We start from the raw sequence: 27866 nt of genomic DNA on the forward strand, positions 1-27866 counted from the left end.
ACCTGCCTGCCCACTCTACAGTAATGCTGCAGTACCCTCAAGGCTTTACACCACCCATGTCATGGACCTCTAAAACTCTAGTCTTTGAGCGCCACTGGTTGCAAATACTCATGAAAATCAGCCCCTCTTGTTTTCCCACTCAGTGGCTTTGGGGAAGTGTTTTCCTTGTGTGATCCCCTATGTGCTCTTCTCTCTCCCCATGTCTCCACAACCAGGGCTCTCTCCTCTCTACAGCACCTGTGATCTGTTTCTCCCCAAAACCATGTCTCCACACCTCCTACCTTCCACAATGTGTCCTCCTCTCTCCTTCTATTTGTAAAGTTTTTTTCTGCTTTCCTTAGTTCGATTTCTTAGGTATTCATAATGATTTGACATTTATCTAACTGTGTTCAAGGGATGAAGCAAGCCTAGGGTCTTCCTACTACTCTGCCATTTTAGCTCCTCCCCACTCTAATACTGTTTTCAAAAGACTCACTTGATGCCTTAAAGTTCTTTATAAACTTAAATTTAATTTTTGTTGACTTGCTGACATTTTTATTTTGGTATGTTAAAGTCAGAGACTGTCTTCTCTGATCAATTGGAACATTTTATCAATATCTAATTCATATATATAATCACATGTAGATTCTCTTTTAATTCCTATATGGATCTATGGATTTGGATGTTACTGAAGCTGTTAAAACCATCCATGAATTCTTCCTGTCTAAAGGCTTCTTGTATTCACTCTCATTTACAATGTTAATACAACCTATTTTTAAACATTCAGACTATGAAAAATCTTTCTATTTAGAAGCATTTCCTCTGTGAAGTACAACTATTTTGAATCTGCAGATCATATGCTAATTTAAATCTTTTCTTTCTATAAATTTAGAGCTCATACCTTTAATGATGCCCAAGGAATTTAGTCATTTTGTGGAGCAAAAAATGTTCTGAAGAGTTGATGTCTTCATTGATTTGAGGCACTCATAACTCCAAGAATATAAATCTAAGATTCTTAGTCTTATCTTGTAATCAATATTGTTGGAAATTAAGGAAAAATTCTACCTGTCAGAAACTATTTTGGAAACAGTTTTCTCATGTGGAAAATAAATGTAGCTATCTGTGAACATAGCCATGCATGTGGTATATTAGAAATTAACTACTAATCAGTTTCTAGGCTTATAGAATATTGTATTCCTTTCTAGCTACTGAATGAAGCCACTAAAATAGCTGGTTATGTTTATATTTCAAAAGAAAATATTTATAGATTATAATAACTTCCCTTATGAAGTGACTCCTGTATGTCTGTATGTGTTGTCTTTTGTAGCAAGTCCATTCTCGGGTCTATGCTATTCAGCATGACATTACAGAGTGAGCCTCCCATAGAAATGATAGCTCCAGGAGTATGGGATATAAGCCAGCCATCCCCAGTGACCCTACAGGTAAGTGTCAGACTATGAGATTAAAATATGTATGGCAAGGAAAAAAAAAGTATTCATGGCAAGTATTGGTTGATGAGTAGCTTGTCAATTATAGAAACAATTTTATTCTAGGATCACACATTTTAATAGTCTTCTCTTTCTCTAACCTGCTGGGATTCATAAAACCTCTGGTGCTTTTATTTTGTATCCAGTACTCTCAAAGCACTTTTCTCCCAGCTTACATAATAGCAATTTCAAGCCATTCTCCACCAAACATGATCATAAAGGAAAGGGATGGAGCATTGTCATTAGTATATTCATTATGTGTATTCATTTTCCTGTCCATTGTCTGAAAACAGTCATTGGTGTATATTATTAACTTGATACCTTACACCTGTCTCTGCATTGTGTCTTGTTTCCTTAAAATACTTCAAGTTTGTGTTTCCTGTATGACTAGTGATTAGCTCAGCAGTGGGGGAGAAACTTCAAACAAAATCTATCCAACATACTTTTTTTTTTCTTAAGGTCTCTCTTCTTTCTGTGATTTGTAATCATGAATAAGAGGTGGCTAATGATTCTGAGCTTTGGTCCTTACTGCTGAGAGCTCCTTGTGTGTTCATCATTATAAGTGATCATATTGATCTGATACATGAAGCATGGCCACTCCCATATATGGAAGTGCAGGGAATGTGAACTTTCCGTATCTATGAGGAAAAACTGAGAACTGCTATCTGGATAGCACTCTAGAACTGGATTTCTCAACCTCAGTTGAGTACCAATGACATTTTGGGCCAAATAACTCTGTTTTGAGGGCTGTATTATGCATTGTGGGACATTTAGGAGTATCTTTGGCTTCTATCTACTAACGTGCTGGTAGCACCTAAATCAATTAAAACTGCCTCTTGATATTGTCAGATGTCCTCGAGGGAATAAAGTTGCCCTCAGTTGAGCATAGTTGCTCTAAAGAAAGATAGTGGAGCCTCTAAGCTCTTAAGTTTCTAGGCTCAGGGTGAGGGACAATGTTTAGCAAGATGGATAGCAAGATGCTGAAACTGGAAGAGAAAAATAATACCAATAAAAATGTGGCTTCCACTCTGAAATAAGTCCTCACCAAGAAGTAACCAAAGGTCCATTTCCAATTTACAGACATGATGATGAACAAGTGTTTGCTCGATCTTGGCACAACATCATAGACACTCAACATATGATGGCTTATTGATTAGTAGATGTCCCATTGTAACAGGAAAACTACCTTCTTTTAAGAGGACAATGCATTTTTTTATCAGACTATTCCTTGCCAGATTCAAACTACCTCAGCTTAATGAGAATCTTCCAAGTCTGATCATTACCAGAGCTTTGAGGATATAAAGTTATGATTAGAAGGGTTTTTATCAGGAGTAGTGGGGGTGGAAGAAGAAGGGAGACTAACAGATGATTCTTCTCAGATGAGAGGAATAGCTCCTTTAGAACACAGATCCTGGCAAGTGGAATATACGGACAAGTTTCAAGTATTCAATAGCAGCATAGATTTTCAAGTAGACATCTGGAGCCATAACTAAATTTATCTTACATAAAAAAGGAGAGGCATGTAAATCACTCAAAAGTATGCAAAAAGTTAAATCAATAAATTTTTATAAAATAATTTCAAATTGTATAGACATACAAGGAAACTTCTCAGGATATTTTTAATTAATGATGAAATATACAAAATAAAATAGGAGTTATTAAGGTATTAAAGTTAAAACCCTTAAGGACCAAAATCACTCTAATTATACACAGCTAAATTTAGAGCAGAATCTTTCAACCTAAAGATTATAGTGAGGAAATTAGAGTTCTGCAACCAGTGTTTGTGTTAAGGAATCAAGATGGGTCTCAGGGAAAAGACATCAGGCTCAGAGTTAGAAAATCTAGATTATAGTCTTAGCTCTTTAACAAAAAACTTTATGACCTTGAACAAATCACCAAACCTATTTTCACCTCTGTAAAATGAAAGGGTTACACTATGCCTATCCAACTTCTTTAAGATTGTACTTTTCTGATCGTCTTTATTAGACAGACAGTTACTGCCACATGGTAGCCACCCTAGTATGATAAGGGATGTGATATGGCACAGAACCTGAATCCCTCAAGTCCATCATTTTTTTGGAGGGGAGGGGGTTCTATGGCTGACGCACAGACCAGAAGCAGTGAATGGTGTGAAGTAGATCTGAGTTCAGAAATGGAGACAGATTATTGCATGATTCCATTTACCTGGATCAACTTCCTACCTCTCCCTGTATACAATGTAGTACAGTGGCTCTATCACAATTTAAGAACCAAAAGCAGAGTTTTAATCAATGTTGCACTTGCTCTATTCTATATTCCTCTACTACCCCATCCCCCTATTCATGTCTACATTCACTATATTCTGGTTTACTTGTTATTCCTAGTTGGCCTATCCAGTGGTTTCACTTCTCTTCATACTAGCCCCCTCTGCAACTTTTGGCACTCTCTCTTCCCCATTACAGAATATTCTTCTCTCATTATCCTTTCTGTTTCCTTCCCAGGCTCCCTTTCTGCTAATCCTCTCTGTTGACAAGTTCTCAAAGGTTCCATCTGCTACCCAATGCTATTCTCAGTATATATACTCTCCCTGGAAAAATTTCTTAAAAAGCTTTCTTGAGATAAAATTCACATACCATATAATCTTCCCATTTAAAGTGTGCAATATAGTATTTTGAGGTTTTTTTTTTAGTTTTTTCAAAGATACGTACAATTATCATCAACATCAATTTTAGAGCATTTCATCACTTTAAATAGAAATCCCATAACTTCAACTATCACCTCCTATTCCTCCATTTTCTCCAACTCTAAGAAACTACTAATCTACTTTTTGTCTCTATAGATTTTCCTATTCTGCACATTTCATATAGATCAAATAATATAATACTTGGTCTATTGCGACTGGCTTCTTTCACTTAGCATAATGTTTCAAAGTTCATCTATATTGGAGCATATATCAGTATTCATTCCTTTTTTGTTATTGAATAATATTATATTGTATGGACATACTACATTTCATTTATCCATTCATTAGTTGATATGCATTTAGATTGTTTCTACCTTTTGACTATTAAGATAGCACTACTGTGAACATTTGTGTACAAGTTTGTGTGTAGAGAATATGTTTTCATTTATCTTGGAGATATATATATATATATATATATATATATATAGACATAGACATATATACACATAGACATAGACATATACAATACACATACACATACATAGCACTGGAATTGCTAGCTCTCATTCATTACTAAGGTTTTGTTCACAGTATGTATCCAGGTTCATTTCTTAGTCTATCTCTAGTTCAGGTTCTTTCACACCACAAGCTTCAGGCAAATATGGCCATATACCTGCTAAAACTCCCAACTGGATATTCCGTAGACAGCTTCAAAGACAACATATCCCAAACTGAGCTCACCTTCCTCTCCAAATTACTTTCACCCCTGAATTATTTATGTTTATGTCCCCCATATACCCTCACTTGTTTCATTTGCCTCCTCCTTGTTTATCCCTACTCAATCAGTATATACTGTATCTTGTCAATTTATCACCCATATGTTCCCCAAGTGTATCCTCTCAATTTGCCACATCTGCCCTAGTTCAGAAATTCCCTCCTAGGTTACAACAGTTTAGCTGGTTTCTTTGCCTTTAGCTTTGTCATTCTCTCATTCAGAATCCATATGTGATCCTTCTAAAACTTAAATTTGAACCTGCTACTCTTATATTTATACTCTTCAATAACTGAACACTACCTAGAGAATTAAGTCATGCTTTACAGTATGACCCCCCCCACACACACATTGTTTTTCTTACCATTCCTTGTCTGACACTTCAAGCTCCAGCTACTTTGAAAATGTTGTTTCTGACATGCACTGTCCTGCTTTTAGCTTATGTGCATTTACAAATACAGTTTCCTCTTGCAGTGTGCCCTCCCTCTTCCTTTCACCATCCACTGCCCACCCCTCCTCTGACTTTGTGTAATTAATATTCATCTTTTAGAATCCACAGGCCCTCCCATAGGAATATCTCCCACATGCCTTCCTCTGTTTCTACCCCAAGTGGGGTTAAGTGCCCTTCCTCTGTGTTCACATAATAACCAATAAGATTTTTTTCAACACATGGGCCACATATTTCTTTCTCATTGACTTGTTTTTCCTATTGACTTCTTGATTTCTGAAAGCATTGAGTGTTTTATCCCCAGAATCCAGCATAGTACCTGATATCTAATATTTCTAAAATTGATGCTGTGCATCTATACCTCTGATCACTATAATAACCCAATCTACAGATGTTTCTAAACTTAACACTTTGGTCCACTTATTAGAATCCAGATACTAGAGTGTATGGTTTTTCCTTTTATGTAAGTGGCCTTCTTCTTCTTTTTTTAAGTTTATTTATTTATTTTGAAAAAGAGAGACAGAAGCATGAGTGGGGAAGGGGCAGAGAGAGAGAGAGAGGGAGAGAGAGAGTCCCAAGCAGGCTCTGCACTGTCACTACAGGGAGTCTGATGCAGGGCTCAATCTACGTAAGATCATGACCTAAGCCAAAATCAAGTCAGACACTTAACTGGTGGAGCCATCCAGGCACCCCTAAGTGGCCTTCTTCTTAAACCAGTTCTTCCTTACTCACTCACCCAAAGTATTTTACTTTACCTAACATTTTATTACAGTCTTACTTTTCATTATCAACAATGTTAGGGGGAGGCAACATTCTTATTATTGATATGAGTCCTTTGAACACAGTACATTTGCATCCTAATGTATCAGAGATTTGTTTTGTTTTGTTTTGTTTTGTTTTGTTTTTTTTACCATCTCTGCTGAAGTGTCTTATGTGTCCCTCTTTTACAACTCCTTCCTTAAGACTTACCAAAACTGCCATCCAGTTGGTAGGTATGCTTTCTTGCCCCTGAACTACTATAGCCCTTCTGGTCTAATATTTGTGTGCCTTATAAAATCCAAAATACACCTACAGTCTAGAGAGTAGTTCTTTGAACAAGCTGACAGAATCATGGGGCCCCACGCTAGGCCCATGGGCACCTATGGCCATGGATGCTAGGGACATTCACAGAAGCTCCTTCAAGGCATTCCAAGTCATGAAATCATAGTAGGAATCATGGTGGTCAAGTGTAAATGAAGAAGGATGAGGAGAGGAAGTGAAACAAGATAGATAAACCAAACACAAGAAACCAATACCCAAATATATAAGGAGGTGTGAATCAGAGGGTTGATGATCAGGTCTGAATATTTTCCCATACCCCAGAAGAAAGAGCCTCATAATTTTTTGTTGTTATTGCTCTTGAAATCAGGAGTATATCCTCAATGCTTGAGGCAGGAATGTAACAAATAGGTATCATGGCACATGCAATGGAGACATTTGAGATCTCCGGGATTGCTCCATTAAAAATAATTTTGAGACCAAAGGCAGGCTTAATTAATCATAATCACAGAAGACCACAGTCTTCTTAATTAGGCTTTAAGTTCTCTGAAGGTGAGGATACTTTTTATATCCTCCATAATCCGTGGTACCCAAAAAAAATTCTAGAGCAAATATAATGACATACACTTTAGGGGAACTTCACTTCTGTGAAAAATTAGAACAAACGTCATCTGAGAGAAATTCTAGTCTTTTCTATCAATGGCTCAAGAACCAGTAATTTTATCTTCATAACATATGAGATAATGCAATTTGTATAAGGTGTCACTCATATATCAGAAATTTAAAATTTGTAAGTGAAATATATCAAATAATTTATTATATATTTGTGCAAAGGGATATTTCTATATTTTCATCCAATAGCTTTAGTTTCCTCACCCACCCTGCCCTCTACTTAAAACCAACATGAAAGGGAACTAGCTCATCAAATACTATTTCCAGTATTTTTTTAAGTTTATTTATTTTGAGAGAGAGAGAGAGAGAGAGAGCGAGAGTGCATGTGAGCAGGGGAGAGGCAGAGAGAGAGGGAGAGTGAGAATTCCAAGGCTCCATGCTGTCAGTACCGAGCCTGACATGGGGCTTGATCTCACGAACCATGAGATCATGACCTGAGCTGAAATCAAGAGTCAGACACTTAACTGACTAAACCACCCAGGTGCCCTGATTTCTAGTATTTTTATTTCATGTGTTTAAAAATATTTGGGCATGCAAAGAGTAACTTGTAGCCTGCTAATATTAGAGTTACTTCTCTCTAAGACACCCAAATTAATCTTTTTTTTTCAAGAGGCAGAATTTATTATAATATTTTTATTCTGTGACTTAGTTCTTTTATCATGTTGGAGTAATAAGTGGTACAGTATAACAAAAATTATACCAAAAAATAATGTAGCAACAAATTGTAGAGGTTATAAAATTGCTAAAACTTTTTTCTAGTAAATAACCCAAATAGATTCAACTGTATTTCAAACTATATCCTACAGTCTACCTTATAGTGTTCCTCAATTTTCTCTGAGATCCCAAATGAACGTAGTTCAGCAAAGAAAAATTATTTACATTTTTCAATATGAAAAAAATGTATTAAAACATTAAACACACATATGGAGCACTAAAATATGTAGCTCATTTACATAATTTGAAACTGTATATTTTGTTAACTGTTTTTTTATTTACTAGAATCATATTTTCACTGAAACATGATTTAATGGAAAGCATATTCTGCCCAAAAAAAAGGCCTGAATTCTAGCCGTATCTATAAAGCTAAATGATAGAGCCAGAGCAAAAATACTCTATTTGGTTATACACTTGCAAAACAGATCTTTACCAGAGATTACATGTCTACAGAGTCGTTCATAGCCCTGTAGATTCCTGAGGAAGAAACCAACATAAAGTAATTATTTTTCTATTCCCAGGTGTTTACATGAAAATTTATAATTACCATTTGCAATTTTTATCATTTAATAATAGAAACACATTTTGATACTGAAATGTAGAAAGGATAATTTCAGCATTAAACAAAAACATAATATTTAAATTTATGAAACCTCAAATATTCTTATTATTTTTCTCATTTTTCCTCAGACAACATTACAGATTACTAATTTATACCATTTATATAAATAATTGAGTATTTTCCAAATACCATGTCTATTTTAATACCAAGTTCAAACCCTAATGATTCTTTTAAAAATATTTTTAAGGGGCACCTGGGTGGCGCAGTCGGTTAAGCGTCCGACTTCAGCCAGGTCACGATCTCACGGTCCGGGAGTTCGAGCCCCGCGTCAAGCTCTGGGCTGATGGCTCAGAGCCTGGAGCCTGTTTCAGATGCTCTGTCTCCCTCTCTCTCTGCCCCTCCCCTGTTCATGCTCTGTCTCTCTCTGTCCCCAAAATAAATAAACGTTGAAAAAAAAAAAAATTAAAAAAAAAAAATATTTTTAAGTAATAAAGAGCACAGACACAGAGGAATTTTCCTTTAGTTTCTACAAACCTAAGATAGAGATTAAATTAATGGTGCATTTTGAGGTATTCAATACATGACAAATCTTTTTTTTTTTTATTTCAGATTGCTTTTCCAGCTACTGAGTGGGAGTATATGAAACTTGATTCTGAAGAGAATAGAAGTAAACCAGAAGAACCACCAAAAGAGTGTTTAAAACATATTTCCAGACTTTCACAGAAACAGTCTCCCTTACTGTAAGTGACCCAGGTCTTGTGAGTGAATTTTGCCTGATGTTCATAATACCAACAACCATATTGGAAGCACTGGTATCTTTAAAGAGTGAACCTTCTGTGGGGCGCCTGGGTGGCGCAGTCGGTTAAGCGTCCGACTTCAGCCAGGTCATGATCTTGCGGTCCGTGAGTTCGAGCCCCGCATCAGGCTCTGGGCTGATGGCTCGGAGCCTGGAGCCTGTTTCCGATTCTGTGTCTCCCTCTCTCTCTCTGCCCCTCCCCCGTTCATGCTCTGTCTCTCTCTGTCCCAAAAATAAATAAACGTTGGAAAAAAAAAAAAAAAAGAGTGAACCTTCTAACAAAACTCCTTTCATTTTCTTTTTTTTTTTTTTTTTTTTTAATTTTTTTTTTTTCAACGTTTATTTATTTTTGGGACAGAGAGAGACAGAGCATGAACGGGGGTGGGTCAGAGAGAGAGGGAGACACAGAATCGGAAACAGGCTCCAGGCTCCGAGCCATCAGCCCAGAGCCCGACGCGGGGCTCGAACTCACGGACCGCGAGATCGTGACCTGGCTGAAGTCGGACGCTTAACCGACTGCGCCACCCAGGCGCCCCTCCTTTCATTTTCTAAAGTGACAGCTGTTGGATGATCAATTAATATTTAGGAGCTAAATTAGAATTTTTATGTTTTTTAAAGATTTTTCTCCCATGGCATTTAGCAACTTTAACTTTAGTCAAAGGATGAATAAAAAGATTGGAAATCATTTAGTTTGGTACAACAAAGCAGAGACTGATTAGATATATTTCAGTGTTTAACAATGAGAAACCATTGCTCAACCATCCTTCAACTGAGTAGAAAGTTGTTTTAGTATATTGGAAAAAGCAACATTTAATTTTTATGCATATTTAAAAAGAATAGATATAAATCATGTTTTAATAGTACTAAATTAGTGGCTAATGCGTACTTAAATTTTGTCAAGCACTCATTCTCTGAAAAATGATATCAAATCCCAGGAAGAACTATAAGAGAACTAGTGATATTGGTATTTTCTACTTGGTAATATCTAATCCATCACTGATGGTGCTCATTAATAGCATGCAAAAGCATAAAACTTAAGAAGTAACTTTTTAAGTATATACTGTGATGATATATAATGTGATAAAGCTTTTTATTCCAAGAATAAGAAATTGTTTAAATATTTTGAACAAGAGAGTAATGTGATCTAAATAATCTTTTTGAGTGATCTTTGTACCACAAGTTGAAGAATGTATTGTAGAGAAAGAAAGAATGGAAGCAGTAGAGCAAGAAGGTTGATATAATTTTTTAAAGCAAGAGGTCATGGTGGTTAAGACTAGGGTGATGACAACGGACATTGGTAGAAATGGCTAGATTTGGGAGACGTGTTTTGCAAGCTGAGAAGACATGACTTGATGAGTAATAGCAATTAGGGGATAAGCCAACTGAGAAAGCAAGAAATCAAGTTAAGTCAGTAGAGGATCCAAAGTTTTGAAAAATTGAATGGGCAGATGTTAGAGTCATTTTCTGGAGAAGGAATAAGTTTGGGCCATTTCAGACTGAAGTGTTCAGTATGATCAAGAGTTCTGTTTTGGAGAATCTTATTGCTGTCCTGATTTCTATTTTCACTTTGTAATACTCTTTTCCTCAAGCCAGTGACATCAGTCTCCATGTACTTCCAGTCTCAGGGTCTTTTCATTTGTTGTTCCCTTTACCTGAAATATTCCTTCTTCAGTTCTCCACACGACTGAGTCATCTCACTCTGTAGGTCAGGTGTGCACTGAACTGTGATCTTCTCAAAGAGTTCTTTGACTCCCCTATCTAGTGACCTTTTTCTTTTTACTCTCTACCTTATTACCTTTTATCATCACAAATAACACAATCTATTGTCATCTTCTTCATTAATGCATTTTTTCCTTGTCTTCCTCATTAAATTGTAAGAATTGAGAGAGCAAGAAACCCATTTATCTTGTTTGTCACTATATTTCTAGTACTGTACGCTGTGCTTAAAAATACTGCATGTAAGTGGTGCCTGGGTGGCTCAGTCGGTTAAGCGTCAGACTTCAGCTCAGGTCGTGATCTCACAGCGTGGTTTTGAGCCCCACATCAGGCTCTGTGCTGACAGCTCAGAGCCTGGATCCTGTTTCAGATTCTGTGTGTGTGTCTTTCTCTGCCCCTCCCCTGCTCGTTCTTTGTCTCTGTCTCTCAAAAATAAATAAACATTAAGAAAAATTGTTTTAAATACTACTTGTAAAATAAATGTTATAATGAATAAAGTTCCCTCACATAGTATCTGATATAGAAAGTTACCTTAAGGGTTGTAAATGATGGACATTCTCATAGTCCTTATGATACATTTTGATAATCCATTGTTATACTAAACTACTGTCAACTAGGTGAAGCATCTTTTCCTACCACTTACTTACTCAAAAATATAAAAGATTACATTTAACAAATGTGTCACATATCAGACTAATATATTTTTAATTGGGGATTTTTTAAATATGAAAAAGATGCCATGCTTTGAAATTTTAAATATATCCAAACAAAAAAACATCAAAGCAACAAATAATGACAGTAACTTCCTTTAAATATTAGGAGTTTGTGTTTTTAAATTTACCCCAGTGAATCTCAACTTGTTTCAGTCCTCAGTTTCTACTTAAATTAATAATTTACACATAAAACAAGCAATATTTTCCTCTGTTTCACTTACTCAAATACAATTATTAAGCTCAATACAGGACAATTTTATTCTGGATTCTGAAAAAGAACAGCCTTCAATTTGATAAAACTTGTGTTACAATAGATTTACTTAAAAAAAAGAATCAGATTTATTTATTTCAAAATACCACATTTTGTCATTTAGTTGATGACAATTATTCCTTCTTTCAAATTGATCAAATGTAATCAGAGTCAGGAAGTTCAGACTCAATGAAATTCAATTAAAATGTACTTACAATATTTGTAAAAATTTTAAAAAATATATATATATTTTTAAAAGGTTTTGTTTTTATTTATTTTAAGAGAGACAGAGTGTGAGTAGGGGAGGGGTGGAGAAAGAGGGAGAGAGGAAGAACCCAAGCAGACTCCCTCATGGTCAGCGCTCAGAGCCTGACACGAGGCTCAGACCCATGACACCGCGAGATCATGACCTGAGCCAAAAGCAAGAGTCAGAGGCTTAACCTACTGAGCCACCCCAGCACCCCTAAAATAATATATATTCTTGATGACAAGTAAAAGAATGTTTCTAGTATGAAGAAGATTCTAGAAAAAAAGATAGGAAAATATTTGTTTTGAAAGAAATTAATGCTTCCACTTCTAGCCATGAAATGCACCTATCCTCCTACCTTAAAGGAATATGACACAAGAAAATACATATGAAATAACTGATTTCAGAAATTGGACAGGGCTTGAGGTGAGCTCATGAATAAAGTGGTTTTCAGCCTAGAGGCACTTTCTACATTATGGCTCTGGGAGCCATAATCAAAGAAGAGGTCTTGCTGAGATTTAAAAAAGAAAAAAAAAGTGGGCAGAGATCAGATTTTAATGATGCTGAGGCAGCTGGAATTTCTAGTATGTAATAGTAAAGAGAAGGAAGATGTATAGGATAAGAGCTACAGAAATATGTAACTGAGTACTAAGCTACTCATGAGCAGGTAGAGAGTTTGCAGGGCCTGCAAAGGAACCACCACAGGGAGAAGTGAAATAGATACAGATTCCACAGATTGCACAATGCTGGGAGACATAGAAATATTGGCCAATAAGAATGAAGAAAGATCCCAGAACACCTCAAGCATTCAATAAAGAAGCCAGAAAGATGCATATTAGGAGTAAGTGTACTTTAGCCCAAGATTAAAAACTATGCTACGCCCAACCTAACATATTATAAAAACAAGTCTCAAAAGGCTGAAGCTCATCTGCTAGTACTTGAACTGCCTACTAAAAAAAGTGAAACATTCAACACCCAAAAGATGGCAAAATGCAGACTCTCAAAAATGGAGCATTTTAAATATTTAACATAAAATCAATAATTGCTAGACATAGGAAGACTCCAGAATATATAATCACAGCCTGGGATAGGAGGAAGCAATTAACAGAAACAAATCCAGATATTTTAAAATTAGTAGAAAATGATTTCAACACAACTGTTATAAAGACATCTATGGATTTCCAAAAAACAAGATGTATATGGTTGAACAAATGAAATCTCAGTAAAAAAATAGGAAATTTAAAAGCTGGAAAAAACACAATATCTAAATTTTTAAAAAATTAGTGGAAAGACTTAATAGATTTCATAATAAAAAAACAACAGTGAGCTTGAAGAGAGGGCACTAGAAAATTAGCCATGTTGAAGTACAGAAAAAAATAATCCTAAAAGGAGTGATCGATTCTTGTGACCTGTTAGACTGACAATATATGTATTAGACACACAGGAGTGGAGAGAAAGATGAAGGCAAAAAGAAAAGGTGATAATAGTCAAAATTTTACAAATTTGTTTTAAAATTGAAACCACAGGAAAAAAAATAAATAAATTAAAGTGAAAAATATAAAATCCAACCCACAGATATAAGAAACTTAGCAACTCCCAATCAAGTACACATGCATACCCATATTATAGTCAAATTTCTAAAAACCGAACATATGATAAAAATTTTTAGGGGCACTGGGTGGCCCAGTCAGTTAAGTGTATGGCTGTTGATTTCAGCTCAGGTCATGATTTCATGGTTCATGAGTTGAAGCCCCGTATCAGGCTCCTCACTGCCAGCATGGATTAGATGCTTAGGATTCTCTCTCTCCCTCTCTTTCTGCCCTTCCCCTGTGTGCATGCTCTCTCTCTCTCTTTCAAAATAAATACATAAACTTAAAAAAATTTTTTTTAAAGCATTAGAGAAAATGAACAAATTCCATACAGGGAACAACCATAATATGAATTGCATATTTCTCATCAAAAACAATGGAAGCTGAAAGATAGTAGAATATTATCTTACATCTAGGAAGGGCAAAAGAAAATCTATCAACTTAGAATTCTATAACCAGTAAAATTATATTTCAAAAGTGAAGGCAGAATGAAAACATTTTCAGTTAAACACAGCTGAATTTGTTTATGATCAGCTTATCTGTACCATAGAAATCTTAAAGGAAATACTACCAGCTGAAAGAAAATGATAACTAGATGAAGCTCCAACTATAAGAATAAATGAAAAGCATCATAAAGGGAAAATAGGTAGGAAATAAAATTACTTTTACTTACATATTTAACAATTTCTTTAAAAAATAATTATATTTTTATAACTATATAAATATATAATGTATTGCTGAATTTATAATATATAAAATTAAGGGGCACCTGGGTGGCTCAGTTGGTTAAGTGTCCGACTTCAGCTCAGGTCATGATCTCATGGTTCATGGATTTGAGCCCGTGTCCGGCTCTGTGCTGACAGCTCAGAGGCTGGAGCCTGCTTCAAATTCTGTGTCTCCCTCTCTCTCTACCCCTCCCCCGCCCATGCCCTGTCTCTCTCTCTCTCTCTCTCTCTCTTTCTTCTCTCTCTCTCTCTCAAAAATAAATATGACAAAAAATTTAATAATATATAAAATTAAAATGTATAACTGTAATAAAAATGAGAAATAGAAGAATGGAAACATACTGTTTTAAGGTTCTTATACATAAGGCAGTATAATATTTATCAACTGTTGGCTGTGATATACTGAAAGATAATACTGAAATCTCTAGAGAACTACACCCCCAAATTTTAAGTGCACATTTACGGGCTAAGAAGAAAACAAAAATGAAATACCAAGAAAAAATTGAAAAGAAGACAGGAAAAAAAAGGGAAATGGGACAAAGAAATGATTTGAACAACAACAAAGTAATAGCAATGTGGTAGAATCAAACCAATTATATCCATGTTATGTTAAATATAAATAGAATAAAAACTCTAACTTAAAGCAAGAAATTGTCACCTACATTACAAAAGCAGTATAAAACTTTATTCTGTTTACAGTCATATGTTTTAAATATAAGGATTCACCTAGATTAAAATTTTAAAAATGGAAAAAGATATGTAAGGAATTTATATCATCTTGATAGATTTAGGGAAAAAAACAATTGATAAAATTTAACACTCATTCATAATAAAAACTCATGAAACCAGGAATAGAATGGAACTTTCTCAACTTTAAAATCCTGAGTTAAATCTAGATCAATGGAAAAAATCTAAAGTCAACATCATATTAAATGGTGCAAGAATGAATGTTTTCCCTCTTCCTATGATGGGAAAGCAAGGATATCTATCTAAATATTTCTCCTCAATGTTGTATTGGAAGTCCTAGCCGGTGCACTATGGTAAGAAAAATAAATGTGTAAAACTGGGAAAGAAGGAAATAAAACTTCCTCTCTTTTCAGATGACATGATTAAGTAAAATCATAGCATTCAACATCAATGTACAAAATGCAATTGTATTTCAGTGAAAAACAGAAAAATTTTGTTTTAAAGTTCAATTTACATCAAAACCTCTACACTAAAAAGTATAAAACTTTGCTAAGAGAAATGAAAGAAAAGGTTATATCATATCATTGATTAGAATACTCCCTATTGTTAAGATGACAATTCTAATTCTCCCCAAATTAGTGATATAGACGCCACTATGCACCCATTAAAATGATAGTATCTTGAAATGGGCAAAATCAAGTGTTGGCAAGAATGTGGTATAATTGGAACAATTTATTGAACTGCGTGTGTGCATTCCTTTTGATGTAAATTATGCTTCAATAAAGTAAAACAAATATGTCTTGTTCAATATTGGGGAAAAAGAAACTTAATCAGAGAAAAATCATTTGTTTCAATAATAATTTAGTAATAACTTCGTCGTGGCATTTTTTCTTCTGAGGACTCACTCTCTGGTGGGGAAGGTAGTGACAAAACAGGACAGGAGCCCAAAACATACTTTAAAAATCTCTATAATCCATCCCTTTTATTTTGTAGATGAAGACGGCTTTTAAAAATGTAGAGAAATGTAAGCCTTTAAGACATTTTAATATTTCTCATTATCCTTATTGGAAGTTTTAGCTAACTTAAGCTAAGCAGCATTGTCAGTTTGGAGGAGACAGTGTTCAAAAGCTGTCATTGTCATGTGAGAAATGCTGTCCTCCAGTTGAACTGTGGTTCTGAATGCTTCTGCTGAAGTGTGAGCAAAACATGATAAACTGTCAGCAAGTCAATGGCCCTAGTCCTAGATTTCGATCTTCTGTTTGGAACCATTCTCCAGGGGGAAACACTTGGGCATTTAAATAAATCCTATTCACTGGCATTTTAACTCCAAACTTCCAGCTAAATATGAGAATTTAAAGCTCAAATCCAGGGATGAATTGAGTTTCTTTGTTTTCAAAGTTTAGAGCAGAGTTTTCTGAACTCTGATGAAACTTGCTTTGAGATGAAGGAATATCGTCTTTAAAAGATGACATTTCTTCACGGGCCCATTTGGGTCTAAATTAATTTGTAAAGAAGGTAAGAGATTACCTCTGTTCTAAGTAGTACACATTGCAGGATTCAGATAAAACTTGGTCAGCCCTAAAGGAGGCATAGATTTTGTTAACCAAAATGACGTTGTTGTTGTTGTTGTTGTTGTTGTTGTTGTTTTTTAAGTGACAAAGATAAGAGGAAGAAAAAATAAATATGAATATCTGAAGTCTATTTTATTTTTCTATAAAAGAACAAAGTTAGGGAAGTAAGCTAATAAACTCTCAAATTGTTCCAAGAAAGTAAAGAACTTGTTTTCCAAAGTAAAGAAATAAAAGTCAAAGCACTGAGTAAAATTTTGTTCTGTAACATTTTTTAGTGGAGCAAACTCCAACAAATTACAGTTTCCAATCTGGTTTTGCAGACTCTCTGAGGAAAAGAGAAGATACTTATGGTTTTATCGTTTCTACTGCAATAATGAAAACTGCTCCCTTCCTTTGGTCTTGGGCAGTGCCCCTGGATGGGATGAAAGAACTGTTTCAGAAATGCATACCATTTTGAGAAGATGGAAATTTTCTTGCCCTTTGGAAGCACTTGGACTTCTGACTTCTAGGTAAGAATTGCAAAAACAATCATGGTATTACTGATGAGAAAATTTGAAGAGAAAAAAATAGGACTATATGATTAATTCAATAACTATTTTGGTTGTTCCCAATTTCAATAGCTATAGATATTAAATTTAGACAAATGTAAACTATGAATACAAATTTTAAACAAATCTAAGCTATAATTGTGTCTCCAGTGCTAAACTGTAAGTATAATTAATGGTCACAGTCTCTTGTGTGAAGATTATAGATTACATGAAGATTACATTACTCTTACAGAAATAACAACAAAATTAAATAGGGAAAAATTAAATTCTCTACTCTGACCCCTCTCAAAAGAAAAAAAGTCCTGAATAACTGGGACCATATCTTTTATTATTGAAGTATACAAAGTGTGGCAAAATATCCCACATATAGTAGGTGTACAATTAATATGCCAATGATAATGATAAGAATAAATTATAATAATATGTAAATATATGTTATTTATTCTCCAGATAGTCTCTCAGAATAAAATACACAAGGATGCAATCAGGGGTGGAGGAATGATGTCTTTTTATAGTTAGGGAGAAATGTATAGGAACAAGGGTGGAAGCTGGCTCTAGTTTGGGGGAACAGCTCTTTTTTGGCTTCTATTCTATATTAAAAGCCAAGACGAGCTTTTTTAAATCTGTCTTGATAGCATCAGTTCAGTGATGCCATAAAGAAAGTCTGTAATCTCTAGAATCAGAGAAGAGTTGTGGCGACCAGTTCTATTCTGATTTCTCTCTCAAAGTCCTACAGAGGAGAAATGTGGAAGAGAGAGTGACGCAAAAGACTTTTCAAACTGATATAGTTAGATTTATGTTAAATTAGTGTACTTTCCAAAACTTCTGGGATGGAAAAGGAGGTGAAAGTGTTTTCTTTTTCTACCACAATGAGATACCACTTCATACTCACTGGAATGGCTATAATCAAAATCAAAAAGACAAATAACAATAAGTGTTGGCAAGGATGTGGAGAAATTGAAAAACTCATGCATTGCTGGTGGGAGTGTAAAACGGTGCAATCATTTTAGAAAACAATTTTCAGTTCCTTAAATATTAAACACTGAGTTACTGTATGACCCAACAATTCCACTATTAAGTATATATCCAAGATAAAATACATGTTCACTCAAAAACTCGTATGTGAATGTTCAGAGCAGCAATATTTATAACAACAAAAAAGGAGTAACAACTCACATGGCCAATAACTAATTTGTGGATAAATAAAATGTGGCCCATCCATACAATGTAGTATTATTCAATAATAAAAAAAGGAATGAATACTAATACATGTTAAAACAATAATAAACCTTGAAAACATTATTCTTAATGAAGGAAGCCCATCACAGAAGACCACATATTATATGATTCCATTTATAAGAAATGTCCAGAATAGGCAAATCTATAGATACAGAAAATAGATTAGTGATTGCCTAGGTCTAGGGGAGGTTGGGGGAAAAGAGGGTTGATTGATACTGAACATGAAGTTTCTTTCTGTGATTATAGTTACACAACTCTGGGAATATGCTAAAAACCATTGAACTGTACACTTTAAGTGAATTGCATGACATTTGAATTATATCTCAATAACACTATTAAAATTTGAAAATAATAATTGTCAAGTTAAAAATAGAGGTATGAATCTCTATAATATTCAAAGCATAATTTTCTCACCAGACAATATAACAACTTTCTAGTTTTTAAAGCATAAGCCCACTTTATTGGGTGGCAGGGGATTATTATTGTTTTACTAAGATAGATCTTGGTCTATTTTAAAGATATTTAAATGTGTCGATGAATACTTTTTTTATAAAGTTTATAGACTATTTCTTAGAAAAATCTTTTTTTTTCAATACCCCCATTTTTAAACTGTATCAGAGCTTTTTGATCTTTTTTTCTGAGGCAAATAGGTTGTTGCTCTGACATAACAAGAATCAGGAATTCCCATCAAACAGATTTCATCATGTATAAAGTATATACCAGAAATAGATCACACACGAATATGCTTTCAGTCAACATAATTAGTAGCTATTCCCTCAAGGGGTAAACCAATAATTAGCCAAATGTATATTCAGGTGCAAATGTACAATTAAGGGCAAATTATTTTAGATCCTAAGTGTCCTATGAATGTTAAAAATGACCTAGCTCCTGCAACAGCTGTATGAAAGCTATAGGTTACAATTTTCATGTCAAAGTAGCTTCATATCACATCTCTTGAGTTTAGTATTGCATAGCAAAGGACCATGCTGAATATCATGTGAAAGATTACGTGATTCCAATACCAATAAATTTTGATGACTTAAAACTTAATTAACACTGATTATGGTCCCAGTCTCATCAATATATTGCTTGTGTCCTAGAAGCACTTTCAGCTCTGTGGGTTGGATCTCTTCAGAACTTTTGTTTCACAGCACTGAAATGTTGAGTGGAAGGTACTGACAGCCCTATTTCCTTTTTCACTCTCTGTAAGGTAATAGTTATAAGCCTCCACACACATGGTCTGAGCACGTCCTATAGCTACACCCTTGCCTATAAAAAACAAATATCCCAATGGTTACTTCAGCAGCAAATATCACCTGTAGGCAGGTAAAAATGCTGAGCACACAATGCAACTGTCTCATGGCTTTCTAGCACTCAAAGAAGCTCACAACTGTTATCAGGACCCGTGTTCCAACCAACACATAGAGCCTCATGTAGAATTACTCTGGTGACCCCTTCTCTAATAAGAAATTCTTCATGGTGCCTCCAAACCAAAACCATAGTCCAAAAGCAAAGACAGCCAACCCCATCAGCCAGGAGAGAAGGTTGAAACCAAGCAGTAAATACTTGATGTACCATGGGCACCTCAGGGGGGCACCCCCCGCTGCTCACCGCTGTGACAGGATTCTGAGTTCCCAACCCCATGCTGGCTCTGGGAGTCATGGGAGCCTCTTATAAAAATCTTTATCAGAATGAAGCCTATAATATTGCTTAGTTGCTTGTAAAATAAAAGGATTAATATTGCTTGTAAAATGAAAGAATTCACTAAATAGACTTCAATATTCTCTGATCCCTGATAAATAAGCATAATTCTGGGGGTGCCTGGGTGGCTCAGTTGGTTAAACCTCTGACTTCAGCTCATGTCATGATCTCATAGTTCATGAGTTCTAGTACCACATTGGGCTCTTGCTGACAGCTCAGAGCCTGGAGCCTGCTTCGGATTCTGTGTCTCCCTCTCTCTCTGCACCTTCCCTACTTGAACTCTGTCTCTCTCTCTCTCTCAAAAATAAATAACATTTAAAAAAAAGCATAATTCTGCTTATAGTGAGCCTTCTCTACCTGAACAGAAGCTGAAAATCTATTTGACTCAATGTTTTATTTTTTTTTTTAATGTTTATTTATTTTTGAGAGAGAGAGCTTGTGCTCTGAGAGTGCACATGAGCTGAGGAGGGGCAGAGAGAGACAGAGGATCGGAAGTGGGCTCCATGCTGACAGCAGAGAGCTGGATATGGGACTTAAACTCACCAACTGTAAGGTCATGACCTGAGTGGAAATAGAGAGTTAGATGCTTAACTGACTGAGCCACCCAGGCACCATCTCAGTGTTTTAAAAATAAAGATCTGGGGCGCCTGGGTGGCGCAGTCGGTTAAGCGTCCGACTTCAGCCAGGTCACGATCTCGCGGTCCGTGAGTTTGAGCCCCGCATCGGGCTCTGGGCTGATGGCTCAGAGCCTGGAGCCTGTTTCCGATTCTGTGTCTCCCTCTCTCTCTCTGCCCCTCCCCCGTTCATGCTCTGTCTCTCTCTGTCCCAAAAATAAATAAACGTTGAAAAAAAAATTAAAAAAAATAATAAAAATAAAGATCAAATCTTTACTTAGTGCTACTTAGTACCATCTAATTTTAATATCCACAATAACCCTATGAGGCAAATCTGATTATTATTCCAATTGTACCTATGAGGAAACTGAGGCTTATAGAGATTAAGTTGTCCAATGTTACACTATTAAATTGAGGAGTTCAAGTTAAATCCAGAGATTTAGAGCTTGAAATATTTTTATTTTATTTTTTTACTTTTTAATTTACATCCAAGTTTGTTAGCATATAGTGCAATAAGGATTTTATGAGTAGAATCCAGTGATTCATCCCCTACATATAACACCCAGTGCTCATCCAAACAAGTGTTTTCCCTAATGCCTCTTGCCCATTTAGCCCATCCCCCCACTCACAACCCCTCCAGTAACCCTCGCATTGTTCTCTATATTTAAGTCTCTTATGTTTTATCCCCCTCCCTGTTTTTATATTATTTTTGCTTCCCTTCCCTTATGTTCATCTGTTTTGTATCTTAAATTCCACATATGGGTGAAGTCATATGATATTTGTCTTTCTCTGCCTGACTAATTTCACTTAGTATAATACACTCTAGTTCCATCCATGTTGTTGCAAATGGCAAGATTTCATTCTTTTTGACTGCCGAGTAATACCCTGTTGTATATATATACCATGTCTTCTATATATATTCATCTGTCAGTGGACATTTGGGCTCTTTCCGTACTTTGGCTATTGTTGATAGTGCTGCTATAAACATTGGGTTTAGAGCTTGAAATCTTAACCACTATTCTTATAGCCTTTCTACATACATACTCTAGGCTACTTACATATTAATTTTTTAATATTTATTTATTTTTGAGAGAGAGAGAGAGCATGAACAGGGGAGGGGCAGAGAGAGAGAGGGAGACACAGAATCCGAAACAGGCTGCAGGCTCTGAGCTGTCAGCACAGAGCCCCACGCAGGGCTCAAACTCAGGAACCGTGAGATCATGACCTGAGCCAAAGTCGGACGCTTAACTGATTGAGCCACCCAGGTGCCCCAAGGCTATTTACATATTAAATATGCAAATAAAACTATCTTAAAATAGTCTTATTGTAGTAAATAGCAGTACTTAACCATCTTGTCATGCTTGGATGTTTCTACTTCACTGTGTAATTTCTTTTTTTCCAAACAATCAGATATATAGAGATTATAGGGACTGGTTTCAAAGTAAAGTGTTGTTTATTGAGCATCATTCAGGAAACTTATTAGAAACTTGATTTATATGAACATTGGACAGTTCCTTATCATGCACCAGAGAAGGTCACTGGAAAGGTTAAAATATTTCCATTGCACTCATTCTGTGACTCCCACTCTCTTTAACTGAACTACTAAAAAAAACTTGAGGACAAGCTGTTTCCAAAAATGAACCTTTCAACTTCTCTAAATTCAAAAGCTGACTTTTCTGAGAACAAACAGTTTGTGCTTGTTAAGTGAGTTGTCAGAGTGAGGTCTTCAGAGATCTGTATTTTTTTCTCCTTTGAATAGTTTATTTTTCCAATGGTTTAACCTCTTGAGAACTGGTGTGCTCCATTTCTAGCTCAGAAAAATTTTTAATATTTCTGTTTGTTTAATCCCATCCAAAGATTCACCATCTCCTTTTGGTTTATTTTTAGCAAGAGACATGTTGAGATTTAATTTACCTAGCGTAGGCCATAGGGTGTTAATATTTCCACTACTGAGTGCCAGCAGTATGCTCACTGGGTACTGATATTTCCATTAGAGAAGGCAGTGCTGTCAGAATACCAGAGACCAAGGGCGAAGGTCTGTGGTTCTTGGCAGATGGTTGCTATTTTCTTGAACTCTGATGCACAGGCATAACTATTCAACTGCTAATAGCAAGCAGAAATTACCTAAGAAATTAAAAGACAGTTCAAGGAAAGTATTCATTTAAAAATAGCAACTCTGAACTGGCATCAGAGGATTACATCAGAAACTTAAATAAAAATTTGACAAGGTACCAGAACTTGCCATCCCACATCATGGAAAATTATTATTTTGCGGGAAGAAGAACAATGCTTAACACGCAGTGCCTTAGCTTCCAAAATTAGTTTCCTTGGAAAAATGTTTCATAAACATGTTTGCACAAAGCCATTACATCTTTTATTGTAGAGATTAATTTATAATAAAGACATTTTTGACTAGCATTGCAAATTGGTACTATGGAATATGGAAGAGAGAGACAGTTATAACTTCCACATTAGACTAAATAGTTAAGTGATTGATAATGATGTATCTTTACCATTTACATATTGACACACATATGTGTACTTGGAAACTGACCTGCAATGAATAAAGGAGACTGAATAATAAGACATAGTGGCTATCCCTAAAAAACAATAAGAGAAAAATACTTATGCTAAAGATTGCCCCACAATATACTCCATACTATAATCAAAGTATTAAGTGCTATATGTGCCCAAAGGAGAGAGAGACAAATTCTCTCTGAAAAAGTAAGGAAATCTTCACAAAGGAATTGAAAGCTGAGTTGAAATATTCATAGTAATTTACTGAGTGGAGAAGACAGGAAATGGCCTTTCTGGAAGAAAGGCTAACATATGGACAGTTATGGAGTTTCAGAGAATAGTGAGTAATCTAATGTCATATTAGAAGGGAATTGTACTGTGAGACAAGACTGAAAAGGATAGGTTAGTTAGGATGTTTTAGGTCTCATGAGCCAGGTAGTTACTACTGACGCATTTCTGCAGCCCATGGAATTTTGTGAAGAATGGAAGTCATAGAATCAGATTTATATTATACAAGGATAATTCTGGCACCAATGTGAAGGATGAACTAAAAAAAGACAATGAGAGCAAGGATATTAGATAGATGTCAAGTATTGAAATAGTGCATTTGAAAAATGATCTGGGCCTGAAAAATAGTAGAGTTCCACAGAGCAGATCTGAGAAACATTTCAGAGGAAAGTGAAAAAAAAGAGAAAAGGAAGAATTTGAGCTTTCCATTTTGGGTAAATGATAGAAAACTATATTGTTAATCAAGACAAGGGTTATAGAAAAAAGAAAATTTAGGTGGTGTAAGATATAGAGTTCTGTTTTGGACATGTTGCATAGTTAAAAACCTGTGGGACAAGGGCGCCTGGGTGGCTTAGTCAGTTAAGTGCCGACTCTGGCTCAGGTCATGATCTCACAGTCTGTGGATTCGAGCTCCACATCAGGCTCTGTGCTGACAGCTTAGAGCCTGGAGCCTGCTTCAGATTCTGTGTGTGTCTCGTTCTCTCTGCCCCTACCCCACTCGAGCTCTCTCTCTCCCAAAAAATAAAAACACATTAAAACAAAACAAAACAAAAACCTGTGGGACACCTAGGAGAAGGTGACCAGTATACAGTTGTATATTCAGGTCTGAAGCCTAGCAGAGAAACCAAAGCTTGAAAAATAATATATGAATTATTGGCTTGAAAGCAGTAATTGAAGCCAGGAAGTAGAGGCACTGCATGTACGTATGTGGAGGAAGTAAAGAAAGAGGCAAAGATGGAACCCCGGAGAGTAGCAACATTTTAAGAGCAGCATAAAGCAAGCAAAGCTGGAAAAGGCAACAGGAAGAATGACCAAGAAGTCGGAGGAGAGCGAGAAAGGGGTAGTAATTTAGAATTCATAAAAAAAGGTTTCAAAGTCTTTAAAGAAGTGTTAAATAAAATTAAGTCTAAAATCAAATCAATGGATTGAAAAATGAGCAGTCACTGATGGTATTAGTGAGAGCAGTTTTAATACTGTAGTAAAATTGGATGTCATACTTCAAGATCCTAAAGAGCAAATGGAAGAAATAAATTAGATAAATGGTGACTCTTGAAATAAGACTGATGGGAAAGGCTTTGAGGTTTGGGATTTGTATGCTTGTTCAAATAAAATAGCTTCAAGCATGTTTACAAATTGAGTTGAAGGATGCATGAAGGGAAGATCCAAAAGTAGAGGGATGGGTGAAGTAGCAAAATGAGATGGTACCAACAGCCACTAGCCTGGAATAAAAGTACAAATGGTAATTTTATCTGAGGAAAGGAAGAGAGTAACTTCTTCCCCTCAGGTGGGAGGCAAGGAAAAATATGAATACAATTATAGATAAGTATGAATGCAGAAGAAAAAAATGTGGAAGTTTCAATATTTTCTCTATGAAGGAAGAGTCAATATTCTTCTGATATACTTAGAATGAGAAATGTGGTATAGCATAACCCCAATATACCTTGTATAAATATCTTGTCTTTGTGCACCTTTAGAAAGTTTCTGGTGTTGCTTCCAAATTTCACAGTTGACAGCAAAAACCTTGAAATCAGACGAATCTAGCTCTACTGCTTCGTAGAGCTTATTACCTGAATGACCTTGGACAAATTTCCTTATCTATAAAGCAGGGATAATAACATTATGTACCTATTATGATACGGTACTTATGAGACCATTCAATAAAATTCTACCAATCATCTTTATCATTACTATCCTCTTCATCATAATTACATCGTTTAGAGTTTTCAGAGTCTTTCAATACCAAACTGTAAATATCAATAAATCCATGGGAATAATTTCATTTCAATTAAGCTTCAATAAGTTAAATTTACTTCTTAAAATGTGTATGATGAAAGAATTAGCAGCTTAATAATAAATAATTCACAACTGAATGACATAGCTTACAAAGCATTTTCACGTTACACGATTTGTTCTACAAAACAACTTCTTTAATATTATTAGCAACATTTACAATTTCCCCAATTTTATTGATCCCCATTTTACAGAAGAAGAAATTGAAGCCAAATTTGTCTGCTCATTTAGTCAATGGATATTTACTGATGGCTTATTCATGTAAAGCACTTCATTTGGCCCTACAGCTAGCATAATGCACAAAAAAGAAATATAATCCTGCCTTTATGGAGCTGCCATCTACTGGAGGTGGAGGGAAATAGGTCATGCCATATTATAAATGTAAAATGGCAGGTGTTCTAACAGCTCTGAATGAAAGGTACATGGTTCTATGAAAGCATGTTACAAAGGAACCAAACCTTTTCTACAAAGTGGGAAAAGTCTTCCCTGAGGAAGTTTGAGCTCAGATCCAAAGGATGAGTGGGAATGAATTGATGAAAGGGAAGAATAAGAAAAGAGTTTCTGGGAAGAGGGGATCCATGAAAGGGCCCTGGGGCAGAAACTTAATTCAGGAAGCTGAAAGAGAGCCAGCATTCCTGGAGTCCAGGGAAGAAATGTATATTGTAAGATTAGCAGATATGTTAAGATAGAGCGAGAACTGGTGTTCTAAGGACATCTAAACAGGACCATGTTGAGCAACTTGATCTTTATTCTAGTAGCATTGGGAAAGGACAAATGGTTCTAAGTGAGGGAATATTTTGAACAGATTTGCATCTTTTAAAGATCAGTCTGGCTTCTGAGCGAAGCATAAATTTGGTGAGAGAAGCAAAAGTAAATGAGGCAAGACAGTTAGGAAGCTATAGAAGTAGTCCAAGTGTCAGAGGATAGAAGTCAGCCTTACAAGGGTGGTAGTGGTGATGTAATAAAATGAACAGAATCAGAACATTTAGGAGTAAAAGTGAGAAGATAGGGGAAGGGCAGTGAAAAAAGGAGGATGTCAAGGATTACTTCTAGGTTTCTTTATAATGCAAGTAGGTAGAAAATGGAAACATTTGCTAAGAGGGAGCACTCTGGGTAACAAATAGATTATAGATTAACCTTCCCATTCAGGTTGGGATAGATTAGCTTTGAGATGTCCTTGAGATAGCCAGTGATGGTTCAAGGGAAAATCTAAGCGAGAGAATACAATTTGGAAATCATCCACAGAAGGATGGGAATTAAGTCAAGGGTATAGATAAATTTGCTTAAAAAGAGAGAGAAAGTGTAAGCTAGGAAAACAAGATCCTTCATACTTAAGCTCAAAATCCCTCATTCTTTTCCATAACATCATGCTGGTTTTGCATGTAATGTTAAATCCATCCAAACACAAAATTTCTACATGGTGCCTTCATTACACCAGTTGCTTTATGTAGTGCTTTTCTAAGCTTGTCTGTAAGTAAAATCAAAGTGTAAACATATAGAACAAAATCAATAACCACTCTTTAAGTATAAATAAGTCTGATTAATTAATACCATAAATATACAGTTAATTCCCAAATTCTATATGCAAATCCATAGACTATCCATCAGGAAATATCTCTGCACAGTTCCAACTATCTTTGGATCTAGGATTCATACTTATGCCCACTGGGTCATGACTGGAACAATATCCCCATCCAGTTAGATAAATTATACTTCTCCCTATTATGCATCTCTATTGATCCATTTAGAAGAATGCACTAAGTAAAATAAATATTTTCAGGCCTGTCTTGTGGATTTCATGTAACTATATATGATAATACCTAGTCAAAAGATAAAAAGGTCTTGCTAGAAGTAGTATAGAAAGCCTCCTGGCCTAGTGTTCTGGGTATTTGGATTCCAGTTTTAGTGCCACTAACAAATGGCCTTGAGCAAACAGCTCAAACTCTCTGACTTTTAGACTCTTCATCTGTATAATTAGGAGATTGAACCAGGTCTCCAAGTTTCCTTGAATTCTAATATTCTGCAATCATGTGAAAATCCTTGAACGAACATGAATTATTCAGTGGGTAGAGATTTACAATCATCTTAAAGAATCCTTATTCCCCATTTTCTCTAGAAAGAAATTTCTTCTGTCACATCTGATCATTTTTAGTACTAGAAAAATAGCAAATACATTCATATTGACATTTTCTTCCAAGATGATGCTGAGTGTGTCATCAGACTCAAAACCTGCTGGAGAAACTGTTCTGTACTTCTGATAGTTTTCTAATTCTAACCTGACATTGCAGCTTTTAACTGTGAATAGCCTCATGGCATTCTGC

At 35.5% G+C, this 27866-nt stretch overlaps 1 protein-coding gene and 1 pseudogene across 6 annotated transcripts in view; one reads left to right on the forward strand and one right to left on the reverse strand.

Moving 5' to 3' along the window:
• Positions 1-27866, forward strand: part of PIK3C2G (phosphatidylinositol-4-phosphate 3-kinase catalytic subunit type 2 gamma) — a 355118-nt gene that overhangs the window by 120207 nt on the left and 207045 nt on the right. For 5 of the 6 annotated variants that reach the window (XR_007154196.1, XM_047868249.1, XM_047868252.1 and 2 more), the window contains 3 exons: positions 1307-1421; positions 8944-9074; positions 16949-17137. Coding sequence is in view for 5 of the 6 variants with exons in the window: in XM_047868249.1 (XP_047724205.1) it covers positions 1307-1421; positions 8944-9074; positions 16949-17137 (435 nt within the window). In the remaining variant the exon portion in view is untranslated. The remainder of the gene's footprint in view (positions 1-1306; positions 1422-8943; positions 9075-16948; positions 17138-27866) is intronic. The other variant, XM_047868251.1, reaches the window with a different exon arrangement.
• LOC125169779 (tetraspanin-2-like) lies at positions 19356-27856 on the reverse strand (annotated as a pseudogene).

The sequence above is a fragment of the Prionailurus viverrinus genome, chromosome B4 (assembly GCF_022837055.1).
Source record: "Prionailurus viverrinus isolate Anna chromosome B4, UM_Priviv_1.0, whole genome shotgun sequence".
Lineage (NCBI taxonomy): Eukaryota > Metazoa > Chordata > Mammalia > Carnivora > Felidae > Prionailurus > Prionailurus viverrinus.